The sequence below is a fragment of the Cyprinodon variegatus genome, unplaced genomic scaffold (genome assembly GCF_000732505.1).
Source record: "Cyprinodon variegatus isolate N-32 unplaced genomic scaffold, C_variegatus-1.0 Scaffold1669, whole genome shotgun sequence".
Lineage (NCBI taxonomy): Eukaryota > Metazoa > Chordata > Actinopteri > Cyprinodontiformes > Cyprinodontidae > Cyprinodon > Cyprinodon variegatus.
The window spans coordinates 17,886-43,918 of record NW_015152122.1 but is presented as its reverse complement, the minus strand read 5'-3'; the positions used below and the strand labels follow the sequence as shown (position 1 = coordinate 43,918).

At 41.4% G+C, this 26,033-nt stretch overlaps 1 protein-coding gene across 4 annotated transcripts in view; it reads left to right on the top strand.

Annotated features, from left to right (window-relative positions):
- palld (palladin, cytoskeletal associated protein) overlaps positions 1 to 25,732 on the top strand; it is a 75,126-nt gene extending 49,394 nt beyond the window's left edge. Inside the window, exons 12-23 of one of the 4 annotated variants that reach the window (XM_015404221.1) lie at positions 10,849 to 11,535; positions 14,033 to 14,177; positions 14,403 to 14,504; positions 16,479 to 16,517; positions 17,918 to 18,139; positions 19,429 to 19,578; positions 19,833 to 19,921; positions 21,765 to 21,897; positions 22,666 to 22,873; positions 22,962 to 23,127; positions 24,192 to 24,325; positions 24,396 to 25,731. In XM_015404221.1, the coding sequence (XP_015259707.1) occupies positions 10,849 to 11,535; positions 14,033 to 14,177; positions 14,403 to 14,504; positions 16,479 to 16,517; positions 17,918 to 18,139; positions 19,429 to 19,578; positions 19,833 to 19,921; positions 21,765 to 21,897; positions 22,666 to 22,873; positions 22,962 to 23,127; positions 24,192 to 24,325; positions 24,396 to 24,556 (2,236 nt within the window). In that variant the 3' untranslated portion in view covers positions 24,557 to 25,731. Of the gene's footprint in view, positions 1 to 10,848; positions 11,536 to 14,032; positions 14,178 to 14,402; positions 14,505 to 16,478; positions 16,518 to 17,917; positions 18,140 to 19,428; positions 19,579 to 19,832; positions 19,922 to 21,764; positions 21,898 to 22,665; positions 22,874 to 22,961; positions 23,128 to 24,191; positions 24,326 to 24,395 lie in introns of all 4 variants that reach the window. The other 3 variants (XM_015404222.1, XM_015404223.1, XM_015404224.1) reach the window with 3 other exon arrangements.
- Positions 25,733 to 26,033: the final 301 nt, after the last annotated feature.

The following is a 26,033-nucleotide window of genomic DNA, read 5'->3' as shown; positions in this document are numbered from 1 at the left end:
GGTTTGTAAAATAGAGTAAAAAGTGAAAAGAAGTCACATGAGGCTCTAGGGAAGCAGGGAGGAAGATAATTTCACATGGGCCTCCACAGTTAGAGAAAGGGCAGCCTATAAAAGGACATGGGAGGTACAGGATTGGCCGAGACGGCAGACCAACAAACCGCGGGATTGGTTAGGCAGACGAGAATGACCTGCATGGAATAAAGAAACTTCCCAAATAAGGAAGTGAGCTGTGGGAGCTGACCTTCAGAGAGAGGACAGAGAGGGAGTGATGAAAGGACGAGCGTTGGGATATGAGGGGAGCGAGAGACGATGCAGGGTGTATGTTTGGGAGTTGACAGCATGGAAACTAGCCTACCTCAGAGTTCCCCCCCCCCCCACAGCAAACACTGCAGTATAAACACTGAAAACATAGATTCACATACAGAGCAAAACCATGCAGACTTATTCACAGTGTAAAGGTTTTTTTTTTCCCATTTTGTGTTAATAAACATCCAAAACTTTTAATAAAGAAATTTTGACAAATTAGCAAAAAGTAGTGAAAAAATATGATGCATGATTTTTTTTTAATGAACACAAAAAATAAAGTTTAAAAATTTCAGTTATTTTCGGTCCCCCTAATTCTAATGCCCCTGAATAAAAATATAGTGCAACCAACCTCCATATAATTAGTGAAAGACATATACACCCTGTTTGTAAAAAGGAGCGCTACAACAGGACTTTAAAATGCGACACTATAAACTGCAATAACTTGTGCAATAACTAATGTGCAATCACTATTTGCTACCCTGTGCAATAACCTTTTTATTATAATACCAAGTGTAAATACATAAATACCTATAAATACTATAAATACCCATTTAATCCCCTGTGCAATAACCCTGTGCAATAATCCTGTTAAATAAGAAACTTCAGCTTTATATATAAATATGGACACACTGTATATACCGTACTATATATATATATACCCCAAGCACCTTTTCCTCCTTTTGGAATCTTCTTTTTGACAATTGAGCAGATGTGACAAGTGAGTTTCTACCCTGTAAAATGAGTAAAGTCTATCAATCCATAAACCTCCCTGTTCTGTGAAGGCAAGAGAGCTTCCTTATTAAGGAAAATGGAAGAATATCTCATGTTTTGGAAATCCACGGCTCTTTTAGGGGCACAAAAGAAATCTGGCTGAATTCAGTTTAGTTTTTTATATGGAGAAAGTTTACAGTACATGTTTTTTAGTTTTAAGTTAGGGTTAGTATTGTAGCATGGGAAATCTAAATGGACTAAAGTAGCATGCTGTATTTTTAACTTAATTGTATTTATTGTTTTATTTTTGCTTGCTAAGAAATTAACTTTATCTGTTTAATGTTGTATTCTTGTATGAATATTGGTATAGACCCCAGGAAAAATGGAGACAATAGCTATAGCTAATGTAGCTAATGTGTATCTTCAACAAACAGATAAACAGCTGTTATTTCAAGACACTTTAAGTCAATCAAATCAAATCATACAGACATACTGGTTATAATGTTTCTATCCAAAGGAAAAAAGCAAACTGTCAAACATTTTAAATCTGCAGAATCCACTCCTGGATGAACAATTAGAGATATTGGACAGTTTCTTGAATTGTGTTGTTGACTCTGCAGCAATCCCTCATGTTGAGCATGCATGAAGTAACAGCGGAGAGGAAAACTCCCTTTGGACAGACAGAAACCTCCTGGTCTGAAAGGAGCTCAGCTCAGATGAAATCAAACTGTTTTGGCCTGCATGTACTGTTATACTAACAACTAAACACACCAGCCCCATGGTCATTCCTATGATGGCAGTATTCTTTTTTAGGGACGCGGCTGGGACAGAGATAATTTGAAAACATATAGAGCAGTTCTGTTTAAGAGTGTAAAACAATTCAGGCTGCACTGCAGTTTAACTTTGAAGAAGGACAGCCATTTTAAACATACTGTTAAAAATATGGAATGAAAAATGTAACCTTAATACAAATCTGAATCAATGGCTGGACAATAAAATCTAACTGAGCTAAAGCCATTTGCAAACTTTTAGGGAGGAATTCCACAGAAGACTTAAAACTGAAATGCACTTTTTAGATTTTTATTTTGAATACGTGCTGAAAAGCAGGTAAACTGTTTTCGCCACCATATAATTATAAAGTGCTCTGTTTTGCTCTAATCACACAACAGCTCGATAAAATACAATGAGTTTTGATGTAGTAAAAGTGAAAAAAAGAGAAAATATTTAAGGGGTGTGAATACTTTTGGTAACACAGACAGAGGATGGCATTTTTTTCAAATGATATCAATCAGCCTGTGATTGGGCTGTAGCTCAAAGTGGGAAATGTGGCTTATCTCTCTATAGACACCCTCGGTTGGTGGACCACAAAACTCCCACTTGTGGATCTCAATTAGAGGGTTTAGTAATGGGAACACGCTCCTCTCTCATGACACGGCTGTAGCAGAGTACAAACACAGACGAGAGTCACTCTGAATCGCCCCATAGAGTCTGTGCGTCAGCCCACGGGTTATGACTCGCAACGCAGATAAAGTGGAACCTCCCCGAGTGGCTGTCTGACCCACTCGCCAGCAACTAGACTGAGCACACAGAGTCCCCCACTGGAGTGGATCCAAGGTCTCCTACCTTCCACCAGCCTGCCGTGACTCATTGGCCAGCCTGGAATGCACACACTCTAAAAATAGAGTCATAACACACCAGAATAGAAATGAGAAAATTCCCTAATAATACGAACTTTGCTTCATGCCTTAAAAATGAGGAAGGAAATTTCATTCTTGAGAAATTCTTGTGGAAAAACTTGTATGAAAATTAAACCAGAACACTGCGGTTAGGGTGGGAGTGCTAACAGATGATGTAAGACAAACAGGGAGCTGGTCTCAAACTTATATTATTCCCACATACATAAACAACACATATCACATAAAGCTATTGTTCTCCATACATAAGGTATGTAGATACCGTCTCCAGTTATCTGGTTAACATATCGGTGGTTTATATTAACAGATAACAGACCTCAATCAACCCAGCTGTCCTCTCAAACAAAGCTTATTTACTTAGACAGAGTACTAGTTCAGCATTTTCTAAATTAGGTTTACTTAGAACTTACTAGCAATAAATATCTAACCTGAAATAGAAACCTCTTTTGTCCAAAGGGCTTGTCTAGCTTCACCGTCTTAAAACAATAACTCCTAAAAAAATTTATTTATGATAACTTTATCTCATTAATCTTTTAACAAACATAATGGCAAAGAAAGGATCTTTAGATAAATGCAAACAGCATTTACACAGCAAACAAACACCGAAGACGGTTGACATCAATTATCTTCCTACATGAAACATAAATTAAGGATGAATGAAAAGCCAAAAAATAATAATAAATAAATAACAGGGAGTGAATATTGATTTATTGTTTTGTTGCTACACCACTTTTATAACAATGCTTATCAATAACCCTGAGCGCAAAATCCACATTTGGAAACATGTTGGCAGCATCATTCTGTGGGATTGCTGTTCTGTTTATATAGACAGTAAAGATGGTCAGAGTGGAGGGGAAGATGCAGAGAGATAAATCAGTAGAAATCTACTCATGTTTTGGTTCCTCTTGAATAACCTGTCAACTACTGCCACTTGGTGAAACTTGTCTGAATTTATACTTGTTAAAAACCCCAAAGATCCTTTTCTGCAGACCTTATAAGTGGGTGCCAAAACATTTTTTAAAGAAACTACATTCATAAGTCCAAACGTAACTCTTTGATTTCTTGTTTTTTAACACTAAACATTTTCCCACTGTCATTTGTTTTACTTGTATAAACGTAAATTAGTGTCTGTCCTGTAAAAAAAATGTTTTTTTTTTTCAACTCAGAAACTTGCTGAAGTTAAAAAGGGAAAGTTTTTTTGCTGTTAAAAAGCAGACTGCAGCTCTTTGGCAGAGTCTGGGTTCCTAATGTGAAGGGGAGGAGCTCACAGACAGACTGACTCATGCAGAGAGAAAGACAGAGAGAGAAAGGCAGGCAGGGAAGGAGGGAGGGAGGGAAGGAGGCTGCCTGTGTCCCTGTCTGGCTGCCCACAGCTATATATACGGCTCTGTACCTGGCAGAACGACACAGAAACGCAGTTTGTTGCTCTGCAGCGGTTTATCCACACCAGAGACTACGGCACTAAAGGTACAGCCTTTTCTGATTAACTCGAGTCAACAGAGCTTTAAGCTTTATTAGGAGAGAGAGAGAGAAGGAGGGAAGGAAGGGTGATTTTCTGTAACTTTACAAAGTTTTAGAAGAAAAAGATAAACTTTCTAAAAATGTTATTTTCTCTGTTATTTTTATTTTATTAATAATATTGCTAAATTATATTGTATTTTATTGACTTGTTTGATCCTTCCTGTGTTTCCAGCTTGTTTTGAAATCATAAGCTTTCAGTTTGACACCCATTCATTTAGGCTGAGGTTCAGAAAAAGGGAGTCAGTTGGGTCTAAAAGGAGGAGGAGGAGAGAGAAGCATCACTCTCACTGATTTATCCAGAAACAAGTTTTCTGCTTTTCTCTCTAGACTGGTATCTGTATCAAACTCCAACTGTGTTTATGTGGCCAGGTCTGCTTGTTTGCAGAGCTCCTCGGCCGAGTCAGTTGGATTAGTTAAAACAACAGGCTCTTCAATGTTAGAAAGCTTGTGGTCTACTCAGTGGTAACTCTTCTCTGGCGGATTTCTCCACTTTCTGCCTCTCCTTCCACTCCTGCTGTTAATCCCATTTGATGCTGATGTCTTTCCTTATCCAATCCAGAGAAGAATGCCTTCAGCATTCCTGCTATCAGAGCAGAAGAAAAAAAACTCATTTGAACAGAAGCAGAGGAGTGGGGAGAATAGCAAAAGGTGGATGGATTAGGACTTTGCAGTCCACATATTCTGCTCCTGCATAAGAAATACAGGACAAAACAGAATGCTAGGGAGGGGGAGGTAATTGTGTAAGACGAGAAGGAGAAAGGAAGAAAGAAAGTAGGGCAGAGAGAAAAAGTGTGAGCAGATCAGCCGTGAGTTGTTGGTGTTGTTGGAATAAGAGAGGCGCTCTGTGTTGCGTTGGGGTCTGCCCCTATTTTATATGGTGTCGTTGCAATTAGAAAACAGAGAGGGGAGGAGGGGGCCACGATGGATGCTGGTACCCAGGAAGGAGCAGGGTTGACCGCAGGTTATGGACTTCAGGAGAACAGAAACTGCATTGGGACCCATTTTAGAGGTGAAAAAGTGGATAAACGATGGATGCTTCTGGGGTTCTGAGAACTGTTATGTCTTGTGGAAACATTCATTCACAAACTTCAATGTTCTCTACAAAGTGTTGAATGGATGGAAAGCAGAAGGAGAAAGCATTAAGTCTTTTACAGATTTCCTTGCATGTCAGAGCTAAGAAAAAGAAATCCCCGCAGCATGATGCTTCCACTACCATGTTTCATCTTTAACATGGTGCATTCAGGATAATATACACCGATATTTGTTTGTCTCAAAGCCTTTTAAACTTGCTTAAAACTTTGGATTAGGATTTATCTGACTTAATTCAATGATGGTTTTCTCCTTGCTAAGTGATTTTTTAAACTTCTGAATACAACTCGTTGTAGTGTGTTGTATTTGGGGAGAGTACAAAGCCATGATCTGCTTATGTAGAGTAAAACTTGAAAAATATATATGATCTATACTGAGCTTCACAATTATGCACCACTTTTTCGCTCTGGGATGTAAAGATAAATCATTAGAAGAATTTCAATGGTCAAGAAAACCTTTGCAACATTCTTTCTGTTGGATTGAAAATGCTAAGTTTTATTAAGCAATTCCCCCTAAGTATATAGCCAATAAACCGCAGTTTCACAATAAATGTGTCATAAAATATGTCACTGTGCTCAGTAAACATCTTGAAGTTGCTGACGTGACACATATCTACAGAAACAGGTGACAGAGGAAGGTCGGAAGATCATCTGAGGCATATGACCGATCAGACAGTCTTACTAATAGTCTGCAGGTCTGACAGTAATCCATGTATCGACACATTCGCCGTGAGCTTAACGTCATTTTACTGCTTAGGTGCTTCAGGCAAGTTCCTGCAGATACACTGCCGTGATGACGCAATTAGGCATTGCCTTCCTACACCCTGATTTCATGTTGCTCTTTATGTCTTCATCGATTGGGTGGCTTAATCTCTCAGAGCTGCTGTTTTTCGGCTTAAAAACTTATTCATACTCCTTTCAACTGTTCCACACCTTTAAAATGTTGCAACCAGATTTCAAAATGATTTCATTGGTATTCAATGAGTTAGGCTCTAAAACCCCTTAAGAAAATCCAAGGAAGCCAACGCATAAAACACCTTCTAGATTAATTCTATTTAGGGGTTTAACAGTAAAAGGGGATTTATATAAATTTGCTGTAAACTGCTCAATGTGTTTTATTTTCTTCCACTTCTCAATTATGCTTTATTTTGTATCTGTCTATCTGACTTTAATGCATTGAGGTTTGTGGTTCTAGCCCTACCTTATCCACATATTGTGTTTGTGTTCCTAGGTGTGATAATAAAACCCAGTTTCACTTTCCAGCATAAATCATTTATGAATAGCAAGGACCTACTGTTACCTAGCCACAGAGCTGTTTGCTGAAACAAATATTCAGAGGCGTAATGCAAACACAGGCTGGCTTTAACGGCTGAAAGCAGGACTCTAATCTCCTCTCTCCTGCTTATGAACGCCTGTAGACTTGAGAGAACAGGCCAAGACTGTCCCGATGTTGTTATTTACAGAAGGAAATCCCTCATTGCTGCCGACGTACACTCGACAACTTCCTGCTCGCTTCCTGTCATCAGCTGGCGACCAGATAAAGCGGCTCCGTTGTTAACAGCCAGCTGTGAAGCTGGTGAGGTGGACAGCAGATAAAGCCTCAGATGGTTCCCTGAAATTAGGAGTGCTGTGGGCTGTTAGAGTTCAGGGAGCTCAAGTAGGCAACAAAGATTAACATGGCTCTGTTTATTAAAGCAACATGCTGCTGCATCTGGCACTTCTCACTGAGACTGAAGCATCGCAGGGCTTTAAAACACTCCCTCAATTATGTTACTGTCAGGCCACTCTGGGCTCTGTTTATTGTGCTTTCAGAAATGGAAGAGACAGAGTTCTTCCAGACCAGATCTCTCTTTGCTTCGTCTTTCTTCCCCTGAATTAAGAAGTTATAGACAGGATTCGATCCATAAAGGCTTTTTTCACTGACTCCTCCAGGATTGGGTGAAATTTAAAAAAAGAAAGCCACTGCGAGACGAAAGATTTATTGTGTTTTACAGTCGGAGCAGCACATAGTGGAGCTGAAGTGTTTTCTCTGTGAAGCGGATCGATTTGCGGACCACTTGGCCCAAACCAGAACAGCAAAACACAAGGCTGTTGGCCTGGCAACAGAGGAAAACTTCCCTACTAATTAAAGTCCGCCCTGGCTTATGAAAGAAGGATGGGAGGGAAAGAAGGAAATCTGCTTTGAAGACTATTGAGCAGATCTTTACAGACAGGTCCGGGCCAGGCTAGAACGTCGTTTCGGCAGCAGACCTCGAAAAAAGCAGTGAGAGGATTCTGTTGGACTTTGTGGTCCGAGGTCTCTGGGAGTTGAAGCTGGAGGCTGTAAGGATTCTGGATGACCTCTGCTTGCTAGTTTGGTTGATCCAAATCCCCCAGTGGGACTCGAAAATATTTATGCAGCTGGAAATAAAACAAGGCTGGCTGTTTAAATGTGAAGCTGATGTTTAAACCAGATTCAGATTTCATTTGGCTGTAATTTTAATCCTCTAATGGCAACTCATTTTAAAGGATGCAAACTATGTTTTTAAAGACTTCCTGAAAAAGCATGATAGTAACAAAGTTCTTTCCAAACCAAAAAAGTTATTCGTACCCTTTTTTTTTTTGACAAATTTAAAATTCCTGATGGGGTTTGTTTTTTCTGCACTCGGACCAGCCAATCGGACATTAATGGATTTTGCCTTCTTTAAGAGCACTAACACAAGAATGAACATTTGTTTCCAGTTTTCTCCTGTGGCCTTGCATTAATTATATTTTTAAAAGGTTGGTTTAAGCCCAGTTGGTATTAAAATTTGTTTTAGCTTCTTCCACTTCCTAACCGATGTATTTGCACCCCCAGGCTAACTTCTAACTTGAATCGAACAGTGGGTTAAAGGTGTAGTTTGTGAGTTTCCAATTCCCAGTCAGAGGTGATGAAAGTTAATCAGCCACTGGTCGATCCCTATATGCATCCGCCCCCTGTTTAATTGTTTTACCATCTCCAATAAGGACTTAACACAAACACCTTTTAAATGCAAAAAGTGGCCTTTGAAGTTTTTCATGCTGAGCCAGAAGAGCTTTGAGGGATGAGGCTTTGAGGATATGAAGTGTGTTTCCTCTCTGCTGGTGCAGACGGGCCAGCCGCTTCTGCCTGACGCACCAAGAACAAAGCCAAAAAAGGAATGAAACTGCTGTGGAGCGCGGCGAGCCTCGCCAGCTGCCAAACTATTCCTGTAAAAGCACTCTTTCTTTCTTTGGAGGCCTGAGGAGGAGAGCTATGGGGAATGTAAAGGAAAATGTATACAAAGAGGCAGACATGTTGATCTGATTGTGTTGCTTTGTGCGGTCGGGGAGGACTGTAAGGAGAGCACCAGGTGGGGACGGGCTGGAATGATCGGAATGGATGCTTGCGGATTAATGGGTATTTATTTGGGCCTGTGAAGTCCACTCTGGAAGGAAGCATATAACCAAAATGAAAAACCAAAATGGCTTGGAGAGACTAATCAGTCATGCTGCTGTTGGCAGCAGGACCTAAAGAGAAAGGGAGGGGAAGAGGGGGTCTGCACTGTCACAGATTAGAAAAAAAAGAATAGTTGAAAGACTCCACTGATTATCCGACATCTGGAAAAGATTTGGGCACGTGAACTTGGTGGACTCCAGACAACATGCACCGCTGGGATGTACAGTATATTCTGAACAGTGAGGAACTCGTCATTCTCACATGCAGCACACATTGCTGAACATTCTTTAAGATTTACAGCTTCTTTCCAAGAGACCAATATCTTCTTCCTGATGCTTGTGGAGAGCTGCGCTCCAGTCCTGTGGTTTCCATAGCTTGTATTCTCTTAAAGGATCCCATATTGCTCTCATTTACAAGTTTGGGGTTTAATTTCAGGAGCCTGTTAGAGGGAATTTACAGACTTTTATCACAGTGTGTTGCTGCTGACTCTGATATCTTATTTTATGTTAGCAAACATTACCTCCAAAGAAATGCAAAAAGCCCTTGATCAAGTTATAATACATGTAAATCATATGAGACTGTAAATGCTTTAGTCAGAAAACCAAAAAGCACAATCATTTTCGGAAGTATTTACAGACCCTGAACTTTTCCACATATATCCTACTGGTGTTTTATACGACAAACCAAGCATCCCACCAAAACACACTGTATTGCAGATGATACATGGTTCTATAACTGAAGAAAACTAACCCTGAACATCATGCTGCTTTTTTGGAGGAATGTTGAACCTGGGCAGAATTATTGGGAAGATGGCTGGTTAAGATTGGCAATGAAGCCAAAGGGCTTAAGACTGGAACAGAGGTTCACCTTTTAGCAGGAGAACATCATGCATCCACAGATATAATGGGACCGTTTGGATCAAGGTAAATTCATGTGTTAAAATGGCCTAGTTAAAGTCCAGAGTTTTGTGTGAAAACTGTTTAACAGAGCGTGAAAAGAAATAAAACCTGATCTCAGAATTTTTTTTTATTTAAAAAGCACAAAAACACTTGCAGCTGCAATTGCAGAGAAAACTATTTCAATTAAAACATGTATACTTTTCCTTCCAGTTCACTTTTATGCACAGGTTGTTATGCTCTGTCACATAAAACCCTAAGAAGTTTGCTCCATTAATGTGACAACATATGAAAAAGTTCTAGTTTTGCAAGACACTGTATATACAAGGCACTTTAACCACTTTAGGATTAGAGGAATCCTTCATTTGACGTATTTTTGAATTTATGGGTTTATATATACAAAAGTTATAAACCAAAGTGAAATTAAAGGGATCAAAACAACTTAACAACATACGGTTTTTTTGAAAGTTTATTAGCTTATGTAAACTTTGGTGTTTGCCTGAAGTTTCAAACTTTTCTCCTCCACAATGACATGACCACGGTCATGTCAAGTGGGCGCAAACCTTGACGACCACAACTCTGAGGAGACACAGCATTTCATCGTCAGGACCCATCTCTGGCTGAATGACGCAAACACTGCAGTTCTGCTTTCCCCAAATCAGCTAAACATTTTAGTCGAAGGAGCCACACCTAGCTTTAGGGGAAAACAGCGCCTGCAGCCCTCCAGTTATCTGTTTCTGAGGCAATATTCAGCTGTCAAACAACTGCTGCAGAGCGGTTCTCCTCTCACTTACACTTCTGGGCAGATTTCTGTAACACGTTTAAAGTGCTATCAACAGCCTGGCTCTTTGACAAGTCTTTGTTGAAGGCTAGAAGCTGATAAACTACCAGTCCCTGCTGCCGTTGCCGTTGTTTCCTCCCTAGACGTTGTGCATATATTCCAGTTGTTTGACCAAACCTCGGGCCTAATGGAGCCAAGGAAAAGCAGCTTCACTCTCGTTAACAACTGTCAGGAAAACTGAGTTTTTAAAGGTTGACATCTGCCTCTTGTGTCATGGAGGAACTGAAAACAGATGCTGGATTTGTAATTTTTTAACTGTTACCATGTTATCCCCCCCACCACCACCAACCTACTGTAAGATGGTGAGGATTAAAGGAAGCTGACTGTATGTTCTGATCATGATTCTTCCTCTCAGGAACGCGGCCCAACTGAAGCAGCTGCAGGACCAGATTCTGTTGGAGCAGCAGGAGGCAGCCATCTGGCTACAGCAGCAGCAGCAGCAGCAGCACATCCAGGAAGCACCGCCTCCACCCTTGCAACTGCTTCAGGAAGCACCTCCACCTGCTCCCCCCTCGCCTCCTCTCCCTCCTCCTCCCTCCTTCCAGGAGTTGGAGAGCAGCACAGCCATGCAGGCCAGTACCTTCAACTACGCTCGGCCCAAGCAGTTCATTGCTGCTCAAAGCCCGGGTGGGGCGGGCTACATGGCCCACTCCTCCGGTTCCTCTGGGTCCAGCCTGTCCTCCCCCTTGTCTCCACCCATCTCTCACAAGCCCTTAAGCAGAGTCCCCCTGCCCCCTTTCTCCAAGGCTGGTAGCGTAGAGTCTCCAACCTCTCCTTCCTTCCCTCCTCCTCCTCCTCCCTTCCTCAGCCCCAGCAACCTGTCCTCTCCATCCAGCTCCACCCAGGACTTCCCCCCTCCTCCACCTCCTCCCCCTGCGCTCATCCCCATGTCTCCAGCCAGCTCAGATATGTCGTCACCGTTCTCCTCAGTGCCTCCATCTCCTGCCTCCAGCTTCCTGTCCTCGGTGTTGCCCTCCTCACCTTCCACACCTGGCAGCCCTACAGTCAACAGCCTGGGTCTCCCCAAAGGCAACGGCACTGTGTAAGTCTCTTCATTTATACGCTCTCTTTGGAGGTAAGCATTGTGCCCAATGGGACATGCAAGACATTTCTGCACAGCATGAACCAATAACAGAGTTCAGTTTGACCCAAACGGCAGAGAAGGGGTAGATGGATGGGAAATGACACGTTTACAGTTTTTTATTCGGCAGAAAACTGATAAAGCAGTGAGAGAGAAGGTAACATTTACCAAAGGTTTAATAGAAAGAAAATAAACCACCTGACCTGAGAGTGAAAGGTTCTGGGGGATTCTAGTCGGTGAAAAAACACACATGCCTTTAATTTTACAGAGTCAGATATGCAACCAGAGGAGCACCCAATTTAACTTGTTATTTTTTTTAATCTAAATATCAAATTTGTAATATATTATATATGCAATAGAGTAAAAGAAAATCACTTTTTGGTTTTGGTTTTTCCACTTGAAAGGTAAGAAATTTGTGTCCAGATTTAAGGCATCCTCTGGCGACACGCTCCTCTTCTCTGAATCCTGCAGGTCTGTCTTATATTGAGTGAAGCCTTTTATCGCAGGCATGTCTCCTTTGCAGATCTTTTTTGGCTCTTTCTTGGCCAAACATGCAAACTCGCAGAAATAACTCCAGAGAGATCAGGGAGAGCAGAGCTGAGAGCAAAGGTTTTACCTGTGAGATGGAGTCAGAGAAGCAGATTACAAACAGAAACTGAAGATTTGGATGCTTAGGAGTGCTTCATTCAGCACTCCTAAGCACTCCAGCATACTTACGTAACAAGCAGTTAGGTATTTCAAATACTGATCTGAAATACTTAAGTTTTTCAGATCTGTAAACATCTTAAAATAAAAGAAAAAGCTTTTCAAACCCACCAGGCCTTAAAAGAAAAAGTAATCACTCCCACCTAATAACTATACACACTTTCCTTAGCAGCATAAATGGTCCTTTCTGATATCTGGTGTAATCCCTGTTTTACCCGCCTCTGAGGAAAACAATCTTTTATTCGGCCATGCTTTAGGGTTCATCACGTTTGAATTTCAGTCCACATTTTAACAGAGCGTACCCTAAAACCTGCGCTCTAACTTTGTCTTAAACCCATCAGATGTGGTTCTGTTAACAAACTTTGGATTATTTTCCTGCTGCATCCCTGAAAAGCTCTTTAGCTTCAGGTTGAAGACAACTAAACAGATATTATTCTTCAGTATTTTATGCCAGACAGCAGAAATGAAAGCTCCATTAATGACAGCATATCATTCAGGTTCAGAAGCTGCAGACTACCCCAAACCACCACAGTACCAACGCCATGCTGGACTTTCAGTCAGACACGTTCCTCCTTAAAAACGCTGTTTGTTTCCAGCCACTGTTAGGAGGCTTCAAGTTAATTGAACTAATGGACAACAAAGTTTTTGTTTTCTAACCTGCTCTGAATTTCTGTAGATTGGACTATTCCTCATTTGGTCTTCTTCATGATGTCACTGTGGATATTTTATTTCACCATAAGACTAAAAAAGACATGAGTAAACAGGAAAAAATAAAACATACACATATGATGAGATATGTATCTCAACAATATCCTATCTGAAGACATTTTTTTTGTTGCTAGAAAAGAACATTATTAAGTTTGCGTTCCTGAGATTGAATGAAACCATTCACTTTAGCCAGGCATCTTTTATTTTAAATAAATTTCCTTTTAGCTAAAACATTTTTTTATATAATTAACTTTCTGTGGAGCTATTTTACTGTTAAAGTTTTAGACAACACAAATACTATTCCTTCAAGCTGCCAGGACTATAAAAAGTAATGATGCGAATCAGTATTTAATTAAATATATACTTTCCCTCATTGGATATTAAATGACCTCCCAGAACATGAGATGCTGCTTCTCAGAGAACGATAGAGATGTGAAAACTCATTAATATGCATAAATGTAGCAACAGTCTGGGGGTTCAGGTTGTTTAGATGTTCTGGTTGAAGCTTGCAGCGCTGCAGCAGATTAAGTGAAGTGTGTCTCGGTGTCTGCAGGATCCTGGTCCTGTAGCAGCTTTCTAATAACCTTCTCAGCTCCCCCCACTATCTCCCACAGCGCCCCCCAGACTGGACCTACATGCACATATGCCTAACCCTGTCTGTGCCTGATTTGACATTTTCATTTCGATCTTGACTGATAAAAATCTGTCCCGATGGCACATCTTTCGTGCTGAAAAGGGAAAGTTATCTAATTTCTTCAGTCATGGGCATTCCACCTTAATTTGTCTGTCAGTTATTTTTCATCAGCCCCTCACTCACTCTCCCCCCTCTTCCTCCGGCATTCCTGCTGCATTCGTGGAGAGATAAGAAGATATGGGGTGGAATGCAATAGCTGGACATGTCCAGATTAGGGTTAGAGAAAGAGAGAGAGGATCCTGGTAATGATGCAGCAGGAGGAAATAGAGTTTTGAGATAACGAGTGTCTGCGTGCGAGTGAATGTACTAGTTTCATAAATATATTTTTTGCATTTGTGTCTTTTCTTTTAGCAAAGTCTTTCCAAGGAAGTCCTCGGTCACCAAGACGCCTCGCATCGTCTCTGACTCGGACATCCAGGGCTCCAAGGATGCCGTCATTCAGGATTTAGAGAGAAAGCTGCGCTTTAAAGACGAGCGCATAAGCAACGGTCAACAGGTGTGTTTTATCTGTGTGTTTGATCTAAGAAGGAGCGTGTTCAATCTTTAACATGGATTAACGCGTGTTAAGAAGGCAGTTTCATTTAAGCATAGTTTTACAGCTGCAGTTGGATTCATCTTTAAAGAAACATAAACCATTTTAACACCAGGCCGGTGTGGAAAAGTGTGTTTGGTGCAACTGACGCTACTAACCCTCACTGACCTCATTAATCCCTGCTTCCAGAGGTTAACCTATGAAGAGAAGATGGCTCGCAGGCTCCTGGGGGCCGACAACGCTGCCACAGTCTTAAACACACAGGACACAGAGGAGGAGCCAGTTACACAGGTACAGATACCATTCGTTTGGGGACCAACACTGCTGGGGCCAGATGCAAAAATAATAATCATTCACTGTCTTCACACATCACATCACAACACAAAAATGTTTCAGCCTTGTAAGGTGTTTTTATTAACTTATTTCCATAATAAAACACATAAAGAAGGAACTTTTTAAAAGAAACACTTAAAAGTGCGTTAAAGTACAGTTATTAACTTTAAAGCATGTGTTCATTCTCAAGCATACTGTATATACAGTATCTCTACAGTATGCTTTTTGTTCATTACATACAATAGCAGGAATGAGGGAAACAATAAACATAATTGGCTGTAGAATGTAAAATAATGCTAAATTTTTCAATATTAATATGCTTCTCTTCCTTTTTTATTATTATTTTTTTGTTTTGTTTTTATGGCGCTAGTGGCTTATTTTTTTTTGACAGTAGGCTGACAGGACAGGGGGTATGAGAGAGGGGAAGAGACATGCGGCAAAGGATCACTGGTCAGATTCGAACCCGGGTCAGACGCATCAAGGACTAAGGCCTCCAAAGCACAACCTTCCTACATTTAATTAGAGGGAAAAGCATCCTAGGAACTTTAACCAGGATACGGTCCCCTGAACACACCATCAGTATTAAAACATGGTGGTGGCAGCGTGATGCTGTGATGATCCTTTTCTTAATCAGAGACAGGAGAACAGTCAGTCTGCAAAGATTTACAAGCTACCATTGCTTAGATCGAACAATATTAACGTTAGAGAGTACAGTTGTGGTAAAAGGTAGTTCTTAAATCAGAAGTTATTCCACACTTTTCAAATATTGTTTTCCAAATTAGAAAAATGCATCATTGCTCTTCCACTTTCTAATTACCCGTACCTATTCTTTTGTATTGGTCTTTTTAATGCAACATCCCTACATAAAATATCGAGGTCTTGGTTTTTAACGTGAGGGAATGCAGAAAGTTCAAGGGGTTAGGAGTTTTTTTATGGCACCTCAGAGTTGACATAAAACATCTACGGATAAAAACGTATCTGCGATCTTTATTCAACTTGAGAACCAAACCAGTTCTGAGTCGCTGTTTAGGAAAATCTTTCAGTGAGAAATGTGTCTGAAAATTAACATCAATTTCTAAATACTCTTTCCATTTGAAACATTTCTATACTTCTACACAAATTTAAAAGAAAAAAAAACACTGTAAACATCAGGCAGACCCTGTGAACGTTTGTTTATGCATCTGGCCCCAGGAGGGGAATACCACACAGGCATGGAAAGATTTCCCCATCACAACCCCCCAAAAAAGGGGCTTTTCTCACTCTGTTGCATGTACAGAATATGACACCAACCCTTTTCTGATGCCATTTCTATCTCCTGATCACCAGGTTGTCACTCAGCCCCACCCTGGTTAACTGTAAACACTCCTGAAAAGCACGTTGAGAAAGCACGGTGTAAACACTGCAGAGGTCCTCCAGGGGCCTCCATAAAAAGCTCTGTTTATTCAAACCGCTGTTGCTGCAAGCAATCTCCAGAGTAACATCCAGCTAAAGCCAATGTGGCTGTTTGTCTTATTCTGAGCCAACAAGTAGTTCTGTTGAAGTGTACAGAAATAGCAACTCTTACCGAAGTTGGATGTGCATTTCAAAGATGAACTGTTCTTTGGCAGCAGTGTCAACCTAAGAAAAGCCTATATTTGTACCAAAGAAAGGTAGAACCACTAAACACAGTCAGATGTGGACTCCCTACTGGCATTCAGCAGTAAACAGAAGGTTGACTGGATACAGACCGCTTGTAAACATCACGGCAGCGCACATCCGTCAAAACTAATGCACTTTTCCGTTTTCCTTCTACCTTTTTTTTCCCCCGCATGGAGAGCAACTGGATTGTTTAAATAATCAGCACTGATGCGTTCTGCTAGATCACGACCACAACCGCCCGTTCCTCTCAGAACTGAAGTCACTGAACCAAAACATTTTTGTTTCTCCCAACAGGAAGACATGTCAGCTGATACAGATTGGTATCCTCAAAAGGTTATTTCAACCTTCTCCTTTATTATTTAATCCACTCTGTTGGTATTTGCACATTAAAACGACACAAAGACGCTCATAGCAGCTTTGAGAATAAGGTTAGACAACCAGATGTGAGTTCTCCCCACAGGGTTCTGCAACAATTGCACTTGTTCACTTTTTTTCACATTAGAACAATAATTTCACTGGGATTTTATGTGACACCAAAACATCCAATTTTGCCTTTATCTTCAGCTCCCGGTTGCCTTCATGAGGCACATTTTATTAAATAGCCTCTACAATTTCATCTCATTTGGAAAACCAGCTGTTCTGTGAAGGCTTTAGAGGTTTGATAGAGAACATCAGTGAAGATGTAGCATCAAGGAACACAGCAGATGAAGCATCTAATAGTTTTAGAGCAATACAGGAATGAACTAGAGACAACCAAGAGGCCCATTTTAACATTCAATGTTAAAATAAATGTTAACATTGAAATCTTTAGTTTAATTAAGGAGATGCAGCTGATATGGAAGAGAGGGCTCCAGAGTTTTTAGCATTCATGTAACATAATGTTTGTGCTGGAAAACAAACACCGCATATCACCCTGAACACGCTATGCCCACTGTGAAACATAGGGCTGGCAGCATCATGCTGAGGGACATGACAGGGGGTTCAAGTTAATGGAAAGAAAGATGGAGGTAAAAAAACAGCCTTTATAAAAGAAATCCTGTCTTGGGTTTAACTGAGTCTTTTGAAAGAGCTAAAAATCATTGTTCAGATCAAACATTATGACAAAGCTTGAGCTTTTTGCAAAAAGAGGGAACAGATCGGTTCTTCTTGACATGCGAGGATGTCAAGTAGAAGATGTAACACTATTAAGATGTTGTTCTGCTTAAGGGGGGCTGAACATGAATGCGCTCCACAATTTCAAGATTTTTTATTTCTAAAAAACATATTTAGATCGTTTTCCATCCAGTTCATTATTTTGCGGTTTTGTGTCGGTTTATGACATAAAATCACCACAATCTGCAAAATACTTAAACATTTAGTATTATTTGATGCAGCTTTCAGAAAAGAAGCGTCACTCAGTGTGATCACATATCTAAAAGCACCCCCACCCGAGCTGTCTAAGGAGGATTAATGCTTCTCTGCAGCTGTGCCCAAGGCCTGTCATTATCAGAGGGATGTGTCATCACACTGAGCTACTCTGCAGATGTTCCTCACTGCTCTGCAGAGCGATGAGGGATTGATGGAGTTGGTTGTCAAACCGGTGTGGGTCATGTGGGGGGGGTGGAGTATACGTAAACCTTGGTTTTAGCTCCCTGCATGCTGTTCAGTTTGCTTTTCAGGTACTCTCTCTCTCTCTCTGGTTAGGCTTAGTTGCCTTCAGGCTTCTTTTGATTCTGTCTTTCTGTTGCATTCAGGAGTACAAAGTGTCCAGCTTTGAGCAGCGCCTCATCAGCGAGATTGAATTCCGCCTGGAGCGTTCCCCGGTGGAGGAGTCGGATGAAGATGTTCAGCACGATGAAGACTCTGCCGGCCAGGGGGTGGCGCCTTCCTTCGACAGGAAGCTTAAACACTGCAAAGTGTTTGAGGGCATGCCAGTCACATTCTCCTGCAAGGTCCTTGGAGACCCCAAACCAAAGGTAGCCATCAATTATTCAAATTAGTCAAAAATATTTATATTTTCTTAAACTCACACAAAGAGAAAAGACAATTGGGAGGAATTTATTGATACAATTACTTTGTCTTTGGCACTCAGACCTCCGTAGGAAACATGGCGCTGAGTTTGATTGATAAGCATGAACAGGAGTAAAGAACAGGGCTGTTTTCCCCCAGGCCTGAAACTGGTGGTGGAGTGGAGATAGATGAAGTTGGTCAGTCTGTAGACTGCTGGTTAGTGAGACGGTCTGCTGAGCTTTATGGGGAGATCCAGTGGACTGCATAAGCTGATACTAGAGCTTCACTCAGGGACCTGGAAGATGGAAGTCCAATTGGATAACACAGGTTGAGAGAACCTGTCCATGATGAGCAAGCTTGGAGCGACAGTGGAGAGGAAAAACTCCCTGTTGGGAAGAAACCTCTGGCAGAACCAGGCTCAAAATGGCGGTCTTCTGCCGGACTGGTTAAGATGAGACAGGAAAAGCAGTCAGAGTCCAGGAGAAATTACACTCTGATGAAGCTTTAGCTGCGATGTTGGAGGAGGAGATGGAGGTAGGTTCACACGGTGTCATCTGAATGAAGTCACACAAAGCAACCACCGCCTGCGCACAGGACCAGACAGTGCGTATCTGAGGCCTTTTAAGATGAACTTTGGATGTTGATTGGCTTTCGTGGAGGTGTGGTTCAAAGCTGATTGGCTGTGTCGCAGGTGGATGAAGGAAAGCAACAAGTTTCTTTAGTTGAATTTCTGCCTAGGCTCTATTAAACAAAGATTTCTTGATATTCTAATATTTCCTCAAAATTAATCGTTGAGGTTTTATGAGCTGTGAGCTATTATGCTCAAATTGCATTAAGATAAGCTTTGGGTGTGCTTTGGTGTCGCAGTGGTTAGCGCACTAGACCCATTTATTGAGGCTGACCCGGGTTCAAATCCAGCCTGTGGTCCTTTCCTGCATGTCTCTCCCCCTTACCTGTCCGCCTGCTTTTCATAAAAATGAGCCATTAGTGCTGTGAAAAAGAATTTATGTTTTCATAATATTCTGTTCCTGAGAGTCCGATACTGTTGCAATGCAAATTCTAGTTCTGAATTTGGAAGTTGATGATGCAAGGAGTTGATATGCAGTCTGTTATAATAAGAGAAAAATCTTTTTGCTGTAACACTCAGAAGCCTAATCATTATTTTCTTGTGCCATTGTGTTTTTTAAAGTAATCAACACATTTTTAAATCAGTGTCTGGTCATTTAGAATATGTTTTCCATCTTTTCCACCACAGGTATACTGGTTTAAAGATGGCAAGCAGATCTCCAAGCGGAGCGAACACTACAGGATCAGCCGTGATCCGGACGGTACCTGCTCTCTGCACACAGCGGCAGCCTCTCTGGATGATGACGGAAATTACACCATCCTGGCCGCAAACCCAGACGTAAGAGAAAAAGAAAAAGCACACGCAGACATGTAGCTGGGAGGCTGCAGATAATGCCCTCCGGCCTTGCTCAGGAAAAAGGCGTTGAATGGAGCAGGAACTCACTCACACCCTCAGAGGGGTGAAAAGTTCACGTCCGACAGGCTGTGGAGCGGCATTTAGCAGCTGTATCAGACACATCTAATTTCCTGCTTATTGTCTGACTGCCACTCAGCAGTTCATACACCGCCTCTCTGTTTGTCCTCCCATCACAGGGCAGGGTGAGCTGCACCGGCAGGATGATGGTCCAGGCGGTGAATCAACGAGGCCGCAGCCCACGAATGGCTCCTGGACACATGCGCAGGTGAGGACCCCCATTCTAAGACCAAACAAGCCGGGTGTTTTACCTAGTTTTGTGCCGTCCCCTGTACCCATAACCTCCTACATGAGTTTGTTTATTGATTATAAAAAGAAAGAAAAGAACACAACGTTTTAGAAAAGGTAAACACAGGAATCAAGATTCAAAAGGGAAAACAAAACAAAAACACTTCTATTAAAAGTAACAATCAGACATCCAGCTGCTGGCTGGCACGTGCCAAGCTGGCTGCCCACCATCTGCACGACTTCTGCATGCCGCTCCTCACATTGCTGCACAGATTCAGAGCAGAAAAGGCTCCTGTGGATATTTACACAAGTGTTTGCCATGGGCTGAAATCACACTCTGTTCTTTGTTTAAACTGCTCATTCAAAGAAGAAAAGCTCAGTGTTAATGAGAGGGAAGGGAGCACATGTTTGTCCTGACCTTGTATACACAGTGTGTGCTCATATGAGCCCAGATAGTGAAGACCGCCACATAAAAACCACCTGTGAGCTGTTATCACTGTGAACACGCCCCGATTAGACAACAGCTCCGGGTTGTTCTGAGCGAGCAGAGAAATCGAGATAATCAGTGTCTGACACTGCTTTTTGTGTAGAGCCCTGGTTAGGATGCAGGTGTGATGGTGAGGTCACTGTTGTTGCAGGAAGCATTCAGAGAAACACCTGTGGGTCCAAAGATCACAAACAGAAAGAGGCGTAAATAAGCGTTCTGTCATGAAAGGAACCGTTTCTTTCAGACATTTCCAGTTCTCCTTCATTAACTATGTTATTTCGTGGATCATGCCTTTATGTAATGTGTCCTGCTTATTTTGCGTTTTCTTTATATTCAATAAACTTCCAAGTTACCCAGTTCTTTCAAAGAAAACAGGTTTTAAAGCTCAGATTTGATCAAATATACGATACAAAGGGAAGCACAAGATGCAAGGAAGACAGTAAATCTGAGGACAACATAATCATCATCAAGAGGAGGAGGAAATATTTTGATTATGAGAATTTAAAGAAGAGAAGGGCAACAAATGATTAAAATTTAGCATTCCTCTTTAATGTTAAATTTCTGGTCTTACTTTTCAAAGAAAAGATCCAAATTCCGTCTTTAAAAAGTTGCAGCCTAAGTTATGAGCTCAGTTTTTTGTCAAGTTTGAATGTTTAATTAGAAAGTTGGTAAAATGAACAAGAAGGAAAAGTCTTTGAGTCTGTTCACACAAGTTGAAACAAAAAAACATTTCAATTTCTATTAACCAAATAAAACTCAATCAATTCAATAGTTTTAATCTGTCATATTCTCTTTGTACACATCATTTATTTCCCCAGGGTAACATTCTCAATAGAGCTGTTCTTATTCACATCTATTCCTCCTTTAATTGAATTAAACAATTAATCTGACATTTTGGGGAGAAGGTTTTCTTAATGGGGCTTCCTCTGCCGATCTGCAGCATCTCTGTTCGTGTTTAACAAAAATCCAGGTTCAATTAAAAAATAGCATCTAACAAATGTGCATTTTGTTAAGGAAATATTTAGCTGATATTTTGGATGTTATGACTTGTGTAAATGTTGAAGAGCAACGTGAAGTTCCCTGCCAGTTTCTGCTGTATTGCAAACTGAAAGCTGACATCACTCCTCGTATTCAGCCAAGCTCAGAAATTCACAAACATAAATCCGCCATCTAACTGTCTTGTATGAAGTAGGTGACGTTTGATGATGACTCCCAAATAGAGTCAGAACTTTTGAGTTTTAAATTCTCCCAAAAAGGAAGCTTTATGCCCCTTATGGCTTGAAAACAAACAAAAAAATCTCATCTAATAACTCTCTGCGTTGTCTCCCTCTGTCAGGCCCCGGTCCAGATCTAGAGACAGCGGTGATGAGAATGACAACATCCAAGAGCGCCATTTCCGCCCACACTTCCTGCAGGCGCCTGGTGACCTCATCGTCCAGGAGGGCCGCCTTTGCCGGATGGATTGCAAGGTAAGAACATAATCCCGGTTCCAGGAGAGAAGGTCAGATCAGTTGCTTCTAATATAAACCGTATGCTATGGGAGTTCTACTGGTCAGTGTGTTATTTCTGAGCCTAGGTCCAGCTGCAGTTTATTCTTATACCACCATCCTGCTCTTATCTGAAGGGACTGATTATGTTTCAATAATAAAAAAAAAACAAATCCCTTACCTAGTTTTTACTTTAGTGCTTGATATTGTCTGGAAAAGGAACAGAGAACCAATAAAACAAACCCGGGACCATTAATTTAACCCAGTCTGCATGGGGTTTAGGATCATATAATCCAGCTTTCTATAGTAAACGAAGGATCCTCTTAAGAAACTTAGAAAGACTAAAGAGAACAAAAAAAGTCCAAACCAAAAGGGATATGTTAATCATAGTAATACAGAAAGCTTTTGCAGATCCGCCCTTTAATTTAATGTCTGGACTGCTCTGAGGGAGGCTCCGTGTCAGCAATGCCAAGGAAACATTTCCCTTTTCTCCTTGGATTCCAGAAAGAAAACAGCTAAGAATAAACAAGGGATTGAGGGCAGTTATACTGCTTACAATCATCTCTCTGTTTTCACCTAATCTTGCAGAATTTTCAAACGACTTAAAGCTTATTGCTGTAATAAAATAAAAATAGGCCCACAAGTAACTCTCTATATAGGAAAAATGAGCATAGAATGCATGAGAATATTCTGCTCAAGATTCACAGCAGCGTGATGAGGTGATGTTTTTACACCTTCTTCCACCTGCAGGTGAGCGGCCTGCCCACCCCTGACCTCATCTGGCAGCTGAACGGACAGACCATCCGCCCTGACTCTTCCCACAAGATGCTGGTGAGGGAGAACGGCGTGCACTCTCTGGTCATAGAGCCCGTGACGAGCCGTGACGCCGGCATCTACACGTGCATCGCCAGCAACAGGGCCGGCCAGAACTCCTTTAACCTGGAGCTCATCGTAGCGGGTAAATGAAAGGGCTGCACAGGGGAGGCGGAGTCTGTGGGTGTGATTAATACCTTAAAAGTCAACCTCGGTTATGTGTCTCTCAACAGCCAAAGAGATGCACAAGGCGCCTTCGTTCGTGGAGAAGCTGCAGAACACGAGTGTGGCAGAGGGTCACCCTGTGCGACTGGAGTGCCGTGTCACAGGCGTTCCTCACCCACAGATCTTCTGGAAGAGGGAGAATGAGTCCTTCACTCACAACACAGATAGAATCAGGTTCACTTCTGGAGCTCTTGCGTTTTGATCCTTTCTGTAGCTGATATTTGGACCAGGTGGAAGTCACTGGAATATGAAATGTGTTTAGTAAAGTGAAACCCTTTGGTGTCAAATATGTTTAAACTTTGACCTACTACCTTGTCTCTGATCATGTGGGGATGCTCTGTTCAACCAATCAAATTTTAACCTTTTTTGTTGAGCAAACTGCAAACAGGATAACTTTCATCACTTTATTGTCATGAAGCTGGACACTGATTGCAGCTTGATGCTCTGGATTTTATTAGGTGCTGTCGTTGTTAAAGGGGCTGAAAATTAATGCATTGTACACTTCAGAGATTATGTCGTTTGAAAAATAAATCCACTTAAAGGTATTGTGGAGGGACCCGCCCCCTCCACTTAAAAAAAATGCATGTGCAAGAGCGTGCACTAGCCCATTTCTCCTTGTGCATGCCCTGTTTAAAATGTGCTGCTCTCATTGCTCATACAAGCTCAGTGTGCACATACAGCTATATAGTGGACTTTAAAGCAAACTCAGTTAACTGACCGTTCAGACTGATGATCACTGCTTTTTGCTCCGTTAGTCACGTAACTCCTCCTGCACTGCGCGGTGCCTGTGCCATCTTTGTTATTAGTCGCTGCTGTCGGGTATTGACAGTGGGCTGCTGTGACAGCAAATCCCATAATGCTTTGCGAGGAGGGCTCTCCGTACAAAGCATTATGGGATATATCTGCCTCTTCTGAGGCCTTTCTTTTCTTCTCATACACTTCATATATACTTATTCTCTTACCACCATCAGCCATTTTCAAAGAACCGTGGTGAGAAAGGTGAGCTTCTATGAATGTCGGAAACCATAGCTCACCACAGCCTGAAAGTGCGCATGTGCAGAAAATCATGACTAACGGGACGAGCATGTAGGACAGCCTTACGCAAACATATCACCAGAATGATTGGATTAGCAGGACCACTTATTGAGATGATCCACCTGGTCTCCTATACCTTTAAGTGTTTCCCTCCATTGTGCTGATATTACATGTTCAAAGGTAACAGTGATGCTCTTTCCCAGCATGCACCAGGACAACTGCGGCTACCTGTGTATGATCATCCAGCCAGCTTTGAAGGAAGATGCAGGCTGGTACACCGTGTCTGCCAAGAACGACGCCGGCATCGTCTCCAGCACCGCACGCCTCGACGTTCACAGTACGTCCCAGCCGCTCTACTACTACCGACATTTTCTTCCTCAGCATCTAACTCTCCGTTATCTCCTCAGCTCAGTGGCAGCAGCCAAACCTCCCGAAGCCCAAGAAGGTCCGTCCCTCAGCCAGCCGCTACGCCGCGCTGACGGAGAGAGGGCTGGACGTGAAGGCGGCCTTCTTTCCCGACTCCAGCCCACTGCCCGCCGGAGGCCTGGTGGAAAGTGACGACCTGTGAAAAAAGGCTGTGGAGATTTTTGACTCCAACCCAGAAAAACCCCACCCTTAAGGCTGCCCCCCTCCTGCTAGATAAACACAGACATCCAGGAGCAAAGACTGAACTCTGAGGAGGGAGGGTTCAGCTGTGCATAAACCCTATATAGTAGAGAAACTCATTAAGGTGACACGGAACGTGATTGAAGTGCTTGCAATGAGAAAAGAGTTAAAGTGCCTCTTAATTCTGTAAAGATATAGAAAAACGCAACACAGATTCACTCTGCATGCTGTGGTGCTGCCAGCTGAAACACAGACTTTAACTGTTGGTCTTCTGTTGTGGCTGAAGGAAGAAAGTTTTGGTATAATGAAGGTTTGAGGTTCAGAGGGCAGGATGTAGGTGGAAGAGGAGGTGGGATGAGAGGGAGCGATGGAAAACGTGACACACTTGAAAGAGGATGGATTCTTTTTGTTGGAGGTGTATATGAAATGTAAAGTCTTCACTCATGACTGGCTGCTGTGAAAGGTTTCAGAGTAGCTCTCCTAATGCAGCACGGATCGTACCATTTATTTTTCTATTTACTTTCCGAACCCATCCATATCTTCCAGTATATCTCCATAAAGCTAAAGCTCTATAAACATGCAGTACTGCCTTAAACCACTTTAACACCATTTCTTTGCATGTTCTTTCCTGACACCTGTATAGTGCCAAGCTGCTTTTACCTGGATGTATAAAACACAACTTTTTTTCAGTATTCAGGGGTAGATAGCACTCAAAATGATAATAAAAAAAGGAATTTAAAGTATATTTATATTGATCATTTTGTCTGTTTTTAGACATCTCTGTTGTATGGGCTCACATTAAAACTCTGACACATTTCTATGCCAATCAGTGCCTGTATATGGATTGTTCTGCTGATTTTATTTTAGCTGGTGAACAATAATAAAATTCCAGATCTGAAGAGAGTGAAATGTTTTTATACACTTGCAGCACTTTTTGATGACGGGCCTTGCAAAAGTATTCATACACCAAGAAGTTTTCTCACATTATAAATGTACTTTATAGGTATTTTGTATAGTGGATGCATAAAAAAAACGGTTGTGCAAAAGTTAAAAGCAGAAACTGGTTATAAAATAATGTCCCAACTTCTTGCAGAGAACTGTTGAACTCATTATAAAAAAATATTATTCTAATTTAAATAATTTTGATTCATTATCTGAACTGTAAATTAAAATTACTGATAAAAAAGGCTTTTTTATTTTTCAAATTTGAAGAATATGATTGAATGTGGTTACTGTGGGATGTTTAATAATATAAATCACACTTCCTTTATGTAAGTGGTGTCCTCAAAAGGCTGATTTATTTATTTTTTTTTTCTCTAGAGTAGTGTTTGTGATTCTTGGGCTCTGATTACTTTAGCATGGATTCACACCTTTACAGCTAGTACTGTTGATTGGATGTTAACACAATAGTGCCCCAAAATATCATAAGGTTTTAAGTG